This window comes from Euprymna scolopes, chromosome 40 (assembly GCF_053919585.1).
Source record: "Euprymna scolopes isolate OS-2025 chromosome 40, ASM5391958v1, whole genome shotgun sequence".
Lineage (NCBI taxonomy): Eukaryota > Metazoa > Mollusca > Cephalopoda > Sepiida > Sepiolidae > Euprymna > Euprymna scolopes.
Window position 1 is genome coordinate 38399770 of NC_136521.1, and position 12811 is coordinate 38412580.

Sequence of the window (12811 nt, forward strand, 5' to 3'; positions counted from 1 at the left end):
GGTTTGATAAAATTTTACCGAAAAACTAGGATTTGCATGAAAGGCGATGTTATATTTGCATGAAACAAGGACTAATGACCGTGGGAGAAGTTTGGTTCACACGTGAGAAAATATCTGAATAAATCAAATCTTTTCTTAATCAGCCATGACTGCTGGTTGGACTCTACCACGTTTTTGATATGTTCTTTACTTATGATTCCACTAATATAACTACTAATGATCAAAAATAAATATCTGTTACTGGTAGGGATACCTGGCGTTGTGCGCGGTTATGCTCCCAGGTACCAACGATTGCAAAAAAAACAAAACAAAAAAAAAACAACCACAAAAAAGAGTTGTTTTATTTCTAGTGGGCAACTCTGCATTAAAACCCACATACTCCATCTACAACAGTAAACACTTTTGCACATTTAGCACGTCGTTTATATACAGGGTGACCCCCACCTCAAAAAAAAACAGAGGACATTCAATTGTTTTTCTGAGCATTTTAAAGTCAACAGAGAAAAAAAAAAAAGGCCAAAGGCTCTAGTGTTTTGATGCGATGTTTTGAATATAATAAACTAGTTATGACCAAAATATCGTTTCATTCGGATAAAACACTAAGAGTCGGGGCCCGTTTTTTGGGGTAACCATGTATTGGGACCGATTTTTTGGGTCATCCTGTATATATGTGTATATATATATATATATATATATATATATATATATACAGGGTGACCCACAAAAACGGGCCCCGACTGTAATTAGGCCCCGTCTCTTAGTGTGTGTGTGACAAAGGGCGAATGAACTCTTTTTCTGGGTAAACAGCCAACTAGCACCGTGTATATTTGTGTGTGTGTATATGTGTATTGGGGTGGAGAGGGCTCCCGTAAGCCGTGGTGAAGGCAACATTTCTAGGAGAAGCAAATCTCTTATTTAAAAAACCATAAAGCGGAAGACCATTACCCGCATTAAGCTGGTCTACAGTTTAATTTGTTGCTGGCTATCTTGATATTGCTTGTTGCTGGATCTCAACATTTTGAACCGAGAGAGAGAATTAGCTGTCATACAAAGCTAAGACTCTGTAACATCATATTTGTATAGATACTCCCTCAGACATTTGGGCTCATTTAGGTTCATACCTCCGGCATTTGGGCTCATTTATGTTCATATCTGAGGGAGTGGCACTCGTCTGACAAGACGTTGCAATCATCATTTATATATAATAATCACTTACCAAATGCAAAACTGTAATCTAACAGATATTTTTCCCTTTTAGAGTGTTACTGTAACCACTCAAATAAAATTAAGCATATTCTAGGGCATTTCTAAAACAATTTTCGCAAGTTTTTCTACCTCCTCCATAGTCCCTCCACCCTAAAAAAAAAACAGAAAATATTTAGAAAACTTAAATAATGTTCAAAGAAAATTCCGAGCTTATTGAATCCCTTAAAATAAGAGATTTCCATGCAAATTATAACCGTAGAAATGGCTCTCTCGATGAAATCTACTTTATAGCCATCTTCCAGATTCCAATCAAGATTCCCATATTCTTTTATTAACTTTGCCGGGTTATATTTGATGGAAATACCCCTTTATGTTATACTGGCCTGGGTGCCCGGCGTTGCCCGGGTGTTTGAAGGTTTGTGCAAAGCAAAAAAAACAATATCGTAATAGGCAGGCAGGTAGGCTCAAACTCGTACGACGAAGGAGGAAAAGAACGTATAAAAAGAAAGTGACGTCTTTGCTGTTGCGACCATCGCCAAAGTGACGTAGATTTAAATTACACTTGTTCTTTATTATAACTGTTTTTTATTTAATCTTTGATTTCTTATTTATAGCCGTTTCGTTAATGGGATGGCAATTTCATGATTTTATCTGTTCATAAAAAGCTCCTTTCTCGCCAAACCATCAGGTGTTATTTCCATTTGATGTTACCAACGAAAAGTTAATTTTGTACATGGTAAACATGGTGTTTTCGTTTTGGGAAAAGAAATTCCATCCCCACATTGTAACAAGTTGGGCATTATATATATATGTGTGTGTGTGTGTGTGTGCGTCTCCAACAGAGATTGGTTCTATAATAATAAGCGTAAAATCTGCATGAATCAAGATATATTTAGAAGTATTTTACGACAAGGACAGAACCGGGTGGCCCTTTATAGTATGAATTAAACATCAAAATATGTTTTAAATGTTCTAGAAAACTTCAAGACTCACACTTTCCATTTTATTTTATTTTCGTCCCTGGCCTTTCTATATCATTTGCACTCATCTTTAAAGCACTCCACTCACTCTGCAACTCTCTTTTATTCCGCGCTAAAATCCCACTCCCACTGAGAGATTGGCCTGCTCGCTTCCAGTAAACTTGAAGACAATGTATAGTCTATTACTTAGAAAGAGTTGCCAGGGCCGTGTTAACCAATTGTTGTTGTTTTTTTGTATATTCTATACTCCCTTTCCAATAAAATGAAATTCGTGCATATTGTATATATATATATATATATATATATATATATATATATATATATAATTTTTTTTTCAAATTTGGGTTTAACTTTAGTAGGAGTGCCCTCTAAGTGAATGTGGTATTGCGGCGATTAAGTGCTAGTTAAGAGTAGGATAGTCAAGTATTTGTGACTAAGGATGACCACAACATACACTTTTGATTGGTCTTGTGCATAACTTGTTTAATTTATACATTTTAAAAATATTTTGCGCAAATGTTTCAAAGTGTAGTATCTATCACCACAGCAGTTTCATTCGATGCCGTAAGTATTTCGTGTATTTACCTCTCCTCCCTAATAAGTAAATTAAGATACGGATAGACATATAAACAGAAAGTGTCGATTATATATAAATAAATACCTATTTGAATACTCGTCTCAGAACTGATGAAACAATTACGGGTACTATGAGTTCCTTGTACGAATTTTTGTCCTCTCATGAAGAGAAGAATCATGATCTAACCATAATAAACATTATGTCAACCATGTTTGTTTTATATTAAAATATACTTAAGCGTGTTTTACGACCGGGCAAAGCCAGACGCCCACACTACTAATATAAATTAGATTAATTAAAAATCATATTGATTTATTTTTTTAATTTAAAGCCATACTCTTTGGCTTGAAATAGTTTAAGAGTTTATCGGTTTAATATTTACACACGCACAGTGTTATATATATATATATATATATATATATATATATATATATATAACATATTCTACTTGCACTATGTTGATTCTAGAAGTAGGCATACAATTAAGCTTTAATACCGAAGAAATTAAAATTCAAGGTTTATTGTTTTTTTGTTATTTTTTCAGAGGTAATTACGTACCTTAGGCCGGTTGAACCGCCTTATCTTGAAGGAGAAAATATAATGTTAATATTAAATTAATTAGCGTCCTCAATCATATGCATATCCCGATTAGGGGAGATGACGACGTTAGGTTTTTGCAGTTCTTGAAGGAGGTGTCTTTATCGTTCTACATGCAGCGCCTAGTACTATCAAATGGACAATCATCTGATATTGACCATGGTTTACGTTGCTTATACAACTGATGCGTTTACAAGTAAATTGACTTGTATTAGTTATAGCTGTGAAAGCTATTTAAAAATGAATAGAAGGAAGGGACAGTATGATCCTTCGGGTCAAGATCAAAGTGTAGTATATGTTCTTCAGCTGCTACACTTCAATTTCTTGTTCTCTGTCAGTGGAGGAGAAATCCTTCACAACTGAGACAATTTTTATTTTTTTTTACTTTTCTCCACATTAAAACACGACCCTGGTGTCTAACTTTGTCCCGTGGGGAGGCATTGTAAATTGGAACATACATATAAAGTGTTTACATTTTTTTAAAAAATTAATTTGAATGTGTGAATCTATATAAATAAAACAGATGTGTCTGAATCTGTCTCTGTGCAAATATTTAACCGATAAACTCTTAAACAACAGCTGACATAACACTTAAATAAACAGGCAATAGTACCTATTTACAATGCCTCCCCACGGGACAGAGTTAGACACCAGGATCGTTTTTTAACGTGGAGAAAAGGTACAAAAATAAAAATTGTCTCAGTCGTGAAGGATTTCTTCTCCACTGAAAGAGAACGAGAAATGGAAGTGCCGCATCTGAAGGCAAATACTACAGTTTGATCTTGGCCCAAGTAGCCAAGTAATCAGACACCAATCAGACTCATAACGAGTCTTTGTTTTTATCGGGCACATAAATATGTCGGCAAGTTGAAATGTAAAATGTTCATATGCCGACATATTTTTGCTTCAATCTGTGCATGCCAACATTCGATTTAGGTCATTTAATATCAAATCTCTTTTTATTTATTAATTTAAAATTATTACCTACCTATCCCTCGATAGCTGCATCGGCAAGAAAATGAGATGGTACGCAAAATGCGATGCTAGCTAATGACACCCATGTCACTAACAAAATATTTTGAAATCCATGTACAATATAATATTGAATTAAAAAGTGGCTCTATTATAATAAAAAAAAACGTAATCTGCATGAATTAAAATATATTTAAGCGTATTTTATCAACCAGAAATCCAGCCCCTTACCCCCATGGTTAGTTAAAAATAAAGTTATAGATAATAAAATTTCGACCGAAAGGAGACATTTTACTTGTATTTCTTCTATAAAAAAATTAAAAAAAACTCTAATTATTTAGTTATAATATCTATATTACCACAAAAATAGCTTACTATTATTTAATCCAATAATAGTTTCTTTTGTTTTTATTTAATGCTGCATATGTATTAGGGCGTCACAGTTTTGTGTATGGCTAATTTTTATAACTATTTCAAAGCAGTCTTTATGAAGTGCTTTTGCCATTTAGTTACAATTGCTCTATTTACCAACATATATATTTAACAGTTTTGATCAATTAAACGTAATCAACAAAGCATATATATTAACAAGTATAAATTAGCTAAAACTTGGTTAAAATTTTTGTCCGTGAAATTCAAGGGAGGTAATTTAGTGAAAATTCTTACTTTACAACTTTGCAATAGATTTATATCAAAGACATATAATGTAAACTAAATGTTTGAAATTACCAATTAGAGATAAATCAATAAACACACGGGTGTGGGTAGCGTTTTGCTTACTTACTTTAAAATTTAAAATAATCATCTAAGCTGCATAAATAATAGTATTTAAACATTCAAGATGTTAGTATTATTTGGATTCATCGGACTACTGTTCTCATCTTGAGTGTGATTTTCACAATGTTTCGGTCGATGTAACCTCCGACCTTCTTCAGGTGTATCTTGACGAACTCGGGAATGTTTCTGTCTAACTAGGGAATTTGGGCGGAATTTCGAGCGCAATTCTTTATTTCCTTTCCAGGCGGAGCGTGCTCTTGTTCCGTCGGGCATGACTTTATAGAGGTCCTAAGTAATTCCCAATTGTATTTTTCGGACGCCCACGCTGAGGATTGAACCTTCAAACTTTTAACAATTGATTTTACCAAGCACTCTAACCACTGCATAACGTGTCCTTGCGGACAGTTCTGGTATGCATTTTATTTCTATTGTACATATCACTTTATATATATATATATATATATATATATATATATATATATATATATATATATATATATTTAGACAAATATTATTGAATAGCACGGAATTATTGTTTTACAATTTTCCTTTTTATCTTCTCCAATCTCCGAATAGTCCTTTTTGTGTTTTTTTTTTTTCGAAATTGTATCTGTTGGATCCATAATCGCAAGCGCTTTCGACAGAAGTACTTCTATCATCCTCAAGAATATTGTAGAAATAAATGTAGGGATTGTTTTTTAATTCACTTATATATTTTTTTCCTAGTCACGTGGTAATTTGCTACAAGTTAAGTGGGCGGACTTTTTTTTTTTTTTTTACATATATTAAACACATTTATATATACAAACACATATATACTATACAGGACTATTCGGAGATTGGAGAAGATAAAACGGAAAATTGTAAAACAGAATAATTCCGTGCTATTCAATAATATTTGTCTGAGAAAATGCTGCCTAAATATACACAAGATATATATATATATATATATATATATATATATATATATATATATATATATATAATATTTATTACTTCTTACTCGTATCGAAAGTCCGTCCAAATTCCTTAGTTAGATAGAAACATTCCCGAGTTACACAAAATACACCTGAGGAAGATCGGAGGTTACATCGACCAAACGTGAAAATCATACGGAAGATGAGAACAGTAGTGCGATGAATCCAAGTAATACGAATAACCAATCCTCATCTCAAAACTTCAGAAACGTCATTTAAGAGAAGGGTTTACAGCCCCCAAAAAAGCAACCGGACAATTCCCATTGGCCTCGCTAGTATATATATATATATATATATATATATATATATATATATATATATATATATATATATATATATATATATATATATATCTGAGCTATAATCAATTTTGAGCATTTTGGAGGGTGGGATAGGGTGAATTGTCGATTGCTACCAGACGGCACGTGCATGTGTGATATTTCTTTTAATGATACGGCATATCGACCCCCACTTTGTTGAAAATTTAATATCTCTCTGAGCCCTTCCCTGAAAATGACCCAGCAATATTTAAACACCCAGACCTCACCGGTAAGATCAGTCGGTAACCGAGTCCGCGTCTATTATTTTGCAGAGGAAGAAGGCAAGAAAACAAGAAGTAAGCGAGGTAAGTGAAGCGTCAGCTCAAATCCTCTCTTTTTCCTGAACAAGCCTCGTGTGCACGTCGTCGCTATAATATACTTTGAATATACCCGCATCATTGCAAAATCTCTGACAAAACATAGAATTATCAATACATTTTCATTATATACAACGCGTGTAGAAAACCTTTAACCCATTAGATCCCACTGTTCTATTAACAGAGTATCAAATAATCAAGTTTTTAAAAATCTATGATATAATATATTGTATTATTTACTCCATAAGTACAAGGTGGAATGATAAAAGTGCCGCCCTAATGTAAAACAACACGGCAGCATTATTTTATTGAAAAAATCAATTCAGGTAACTTGATTATGTAGTAGATCTGATAATCTATTCAATGTAGTCGCCTTCAGCCTCAATCACCGCCTTGATACGACTTCAGAACTAAAAGCACGCCTTTTCCACAAGCGCCGGCGGGAGCTCGGAGGATGGCGTCGATCAGGCTGGCTTTGGTGTTGTGGGAGTTCATATTGGCGTGGTTCTCGACGTATGGCCAAACGAAATAGTCCAACGGGTTCAGGTCTGAATGGGAAAAAGATACAAGTCGTAGCATTCCTTCTGAAGCCAACCCTGGATATCATAGAATTTGTGAGCCGGCACCGAGTCCTGCTGGCACAACCAGTATCAGCCATGACCTGATTGCACCAGAAGATGACCGCACTCTTCACCACATTCAGGTACATTTTGGTGTTGACTTACAAGACGACTTCGAAGATGAGAGGTGCATGATGTGGCCTTCACATGAAATCACATCAAAACCATAACCGTGGCCGGAAACTTTGTTTTCGTGACCCTGGGCAAGTCCCTGTTATTTAGGGCAATCCAGCGATGCATTTTGAGGGTGCTAGCAATTATCCTATTGTCATAACTTGGATCGGTAGAGAGCATAATTTGTACAGCGCGCATCTCGGATCTCGCTCGTTGAACACTGTGTCACTTTCAGACATTATAGAAGGCTCCTATTGCTCTTGGGATTTATACACAGACAGCCAAATAGTAGATGGTCTGAAAAATAAAGAAGAAAACCGTTTTTTATCAAACGGGAATTGAACCATGTCGTCTTTTCTATGGCGACACTTTTATCGTTCCACCCTGTACCTTAACATTATATAAATTGATAAATTACACCTATATTCATCAATATCTCTCCTGAAAGAGCTTTACCAAGAAAATTTGCAGCTAAATGAAGTTGGCATCATCATAGATACTGATAAATTATCTTATATTAAACCTGAAAGGTAATGTAATTTCTAAGCGAAACGAGTCAAACGTTTCCTAAATGAGTATAGCAACGTAAGTCCATAGCTTATTGGCCAAAGTACAATGGAACTTTTTTGTGAACTGCTTTGCTTCGGGCCATAACACATAAATTTTATCTTTTTATATATTGTTCCTTGATCTCATGGAAACTTGGAAAGGAGAGTTACTAAATCGCCTCCTAAATAAAATAAATAATTTTTATTTTCGATTTTTGTATTTCAATTCATTTTTGTCATGCAAGGTGTTAAAATCTAATCGTAAAACAATTTAGATACACAGGGACTTAATGGGTTAAAGTAACCTCGGGATTATATTTTATATCTGTAGAGGCACCTGTTTGTATTGGTGTTTGCTTTTTGTAAATAGCATTTTATTACTAGTCTCCTTTAATTTGTGCTTACGTCTTTCCTCTGCCTGGTATTTGGTTTGTGCTGGTTACCTGCATTCGATTTGTTGCATTCCTCAAAAGAAATAAGCTAAAGTTCGCAGGATTTCGAGCGGATCATTTATGTTGATCAACAAAAATAAACTTTGTCGATTATAATGCTCAGATCTTTCTCCTGAACCTCACGGCTTTTATATTTATTTGGTGGGATTCTATTTCCCATTATTTTGCTAGTCTTGTCGAAATTCAAGACCCAGGCGTATACTACCTGTGATCCTTACGCATGCATCGTGTTTATCGATAAAAATATTAAGAAATAACCGTGCACTGTAACCAATTTTTACGTATAAGGTATTTACAATAGAAAATTCTGATTAAAGCTGTTTGCCAAAATCAAGGTTGATCAAACTATGAAACCAAAAGGTTACGGTATTTCAAATATGTTTCTATTATAGAAGATGCTCCCAAATTTACAGTCAATTTTCTGTAGACCTTGTATAATAATAAATAATGTATGTGTGTATATATATATATATATATATATATATATATATATAATATCGATATACTGTTAAAAACAAACAACAAGCCTTTATTTGGCAAAGGATAAAGTGTAACATCTTTTCTGATGCTACATCTAATCCATTCTGTAATCAATCAATGAAAGAGATATCCTACTAGGTTAACGCAATTTTAAATTTTGTATCCAATCAAAAATAGTCCTTTAGGAGGGAGAGTTTGAATTTTCCCGCTACAAAAATCCCCCTTTATGTAAAAAAAATTCCACGTTGTGAATGGGTAAATAGAAACAGATAATTCTGAAAACATAACAAAATGCATTCAAGTTGAACGTATCGTGATGTACAATCCAATAAGTCAATTTTATGTACTACAAATAGTGACGTTTTCATTGACCCTTCGCCTATGATTCCATGTAAATTCTGCTGAATATATTATAATACTGAGAATCATTGGGTTTCATTATCTGCAATGCAAACCCATTTTATTGCCTCCTTTCAATGCATCATTTTAAAATAAAACTAGATGTATGTATTGCTTATATGTACACGTTTCTCTTACTTATAGTCATAAACCCCCTTCTAGTTTTTCTAGAAAAACATTGCAGTTAGCTTATGGATACCACGAATGGAATGAAACACACCCATTTATGTGGATTTCTCTGTAAAAATGTATATTGTTATACTATGCTCCACATATATATTGAGCACTGTTGGAGTAAAAAATGAAGGGAAAATATCCGTAATATATCATGGATATACACGTATAAGGAACAACAATATAATATATTTAATTTAGGCGGTGGATTGCCCGAGCGTAAAATACGCTTAAATATGATATTTTAATTTGTTCAGATTTCTTATATATTATTATAGAGTCGTGATTTCAAAAGTAAAAAAAAGTATTTAGATGTAATCAGTAAGAATCGAAATCTAAGCGGTAGTTTGTAACGTTACCACTGTACCAATGTGACATGCATATGAACTGGTTAAAGTTGCTATTGTTTATTACTTCTCATGCAAACTATATGTGCAGGGTTTTTTTAACGCAACAGCTGGCTCTATCGGATAAGCTCTATTAAGTTATCGGACATCACATGCACCAAAGATTGCTATCATATGTCCTCTCCCTTTGCAAAACCCAAAACAAAAACTTTCTTATATAAAGTAAATAATGAAGTTCACCCACAAGTTCTCCCTAGACCACCAAAGTAAATCAACGTTGAGCCTGGTAAGTACCAGATGGATGACCAATGTCGCCATCCCTCCTAACTAGGATATGCATGCGACTGGGGATAGCTTGTAGAATTCCATATTTCAATGAAATGTCCTCCTCCAGAAGAAGCCGGCAAAACTTAAATTAACTGGTTTTAAGATTACCAGTAGGTTTGGCATACCTTTTTACTCTTAGGTTTATTTTTGCTCCAAGCATCAGTTTTTCTTTCTTAGATATGCCAAAGTTTCATCTATGTCTGCAGTTTGAGCCAGTTTTCTTTTTTCTATTAAATAAATTTCGCATTAAAAACCCCAAAATGGCTTGATGTACAGTAAGCAAAACAGCAACACCTATCACATTGATCCCCATACGTTAACTGATTTATTATGGTTTTGAGATTACAAGTAGGTTAGACATACCCTGTTACTCTTAGGCTTAGTTTTGCTCCAAGCATTACCTTTTTTATTTCTTAGCTATGCCGAGGTATCATCAATGTCTGCAGTTTGAGCCAATTTAGTTTTTTCTATTAAATAAATGTGTGTATGTTAAAATTTGTAACATTTCAAGTTTCGCGCTCAGATATCTTTCTATGTAGACGATAGTAACTAATAAATTTAAACAAGAGATGCTTTATACACAATATTAGTCTAGTATTAAACGATTAGTAGTAGTTCAAATTTTGCAGTTAGCTTTATGAATACCACCAATGGAATGAAGCACACGCATTTATGTGGCTTTTTCTTTTCATAAGTATATTGTTATACTATGCTCCACATATATATTGAGCACTGTTGAAGTAAATAATGAAGGAAAAAATAGATAAGATAATATGGATATACACGTATATGAAACAACAATATAATATAGTTAAACTAGCGGAGGGGGGTTGCACGAACGTAAAATACGCTTAAATATATTATTATTTTAATTTATTCAGATTTTTTATATATTATCATGGTCGTGATTTCAAAAGTAAAAAAAAAGCATTAGGATATCATCAGTTAGAATCGAAACCTAAACGGTAGCTTGTAACGTTACCACTGTATCCACGTGACACGCATATGAACTGATTAAAAGTTAAAAAATAAACAAAGATGAATGTACAAAATGTATAACGACTTTTGTCAATTCGGACCCATTTTGACCCCTTAAAATCAATTTTAACCGGTTAAAGACCTATAAGAAAGAAGGTTCGTAAAAAATCCCATTTGCGACTTTTCGTTTCGGAGGAGATAGTTTGAACATATGGAGTCAGACGGACAGACAGACAGACATATAGCCTGTTATATATTAGATTTACAAAGGATTAGTTGTTTTTGATATAGCGTAATGACCTTGCAAGCGAACTATTGGCACTAATAATGCCACACACCAAAACTGAACTTCCACCACCTTGCAGCATTGAAACTGACCACCTAGGATTAAATTCTTCGTCTTTCCTCCGACGGACGTACTGCCTACTATCACTGCCTAGCCTATTGAACTTGTTTTCGTCGCTAAAAATATCTACATTAGCAGTAAAGGATGGAATACTGCTGCCATATCTGGGCAGGAGCTGCTAAAAACAGCCTATCCTGCCTTGACAGAGTACAAAATAGACTTCGTGGCTTAGTGGGAGATGCCCTTTTCTCTACCCTGCAACCTCTCTCCCACAGAAGAGATGTTGCGAGCCTATCCTTGTTTTATCGTTATTTCCATGGCAGGTGCTCGTCTGAACTCCAATCTCTTGTCCCCCCTCGCCAATCTTTCACGAAAAACACCCGTCTAGCTGAATCCACTGTGAAAAATTTCCCCCACTCTTTATCTGTGCCTAAATCAAAACGTGGATTCCATGAACAAAGCTTCTTTCTTAGAACTGCACGCCTGCGGAACTCTGTTCCGTGTGTCTGCTTCCCACCTGACTACAACTTGGATGTCTTCAAGTTCAACGTTTACAAATTCCTAATGAACCGCCCCCTTAAGTAAACACTTCATCAAATCTCCACACTAACGTAATGTACTTGCAATAACCCTTGTCCCTGAGTTGCTTCTGGGCCTTGATAAGTGGTTACAATACACGCTTGCTTGATAGTAATTAATACACCAAAGTCTTTATATAGTGTAACATTTCTCATTGCTTACGAAATTACCTACAACACTTATGATTAACATCGCTACAATTATATCTTATAAACAGATACTACTACTTCAAGTTAGCTGCCGCTGATTGTTATGCATGTTATATATTAGTGTCGGGACGATTAATCGGGATTGTGATGTTTACAATATCAGTATTGCAGAACTGAATTTAATTTCATTTTTTTGCATTTGTTTAAAACTTAACTTTGTATTGATGAAACTGATTACAACTTGATAAATTTAAAATCTCAGTAAAGATAAAATTTATTGGTCACTAACAGGGAGACCCGACGTTGCCCGTGATTGCATGATGATTAACGAATAGTTAACAGTCCTAGATTTAAATTGTCATCGAAATTTGCGCAATCGTCCAGAAGGAAGCTTCACGTGTCTCCATACAATAACTTAGTCCAAAGTATGTTATTTTAGATTGTACTATAGAGAAGCTACTGTTTCTTTTATAAGATTATTTGATATAAACTTCTTAAGTTAACGAAAAAAATAATTGAGAAATTATCGTGCTGGGTTTGAACCTATAGACCATGTAATGCAAAAAAAAAATAAT

General features: G+C 34.2%; 1 protein-coding gene across 6 annotated transcripts in view; it reads left to right on the forward strand.

Moving 5' to 3' along the window:
- Positions 1-12811, forward strand: part of LOC145265495 (paired box protein Pax-6-like) — a 1005138-nt gene that overhangs the window by 490037 nt on the left and 502290 nt on the right. For 3 of the 6 annotated variants that reach the window (XM_080121379.1, XM_080121386.1, XM_080121384.1), the window contains exon 3: positions 6679-6711. The exons of the other annotated variants lie outside the window; for them this stretch is intronic. In XM_080121379.1, coding sequence (XP_079977505.1) covers positions 6679-6711 — 33 coding nt within the window. The remainder of the gene's footprint in view (positions 1-6678; positions 6712-12811) is intronic. 6 annotated transcript variants of the gene reach the window in all.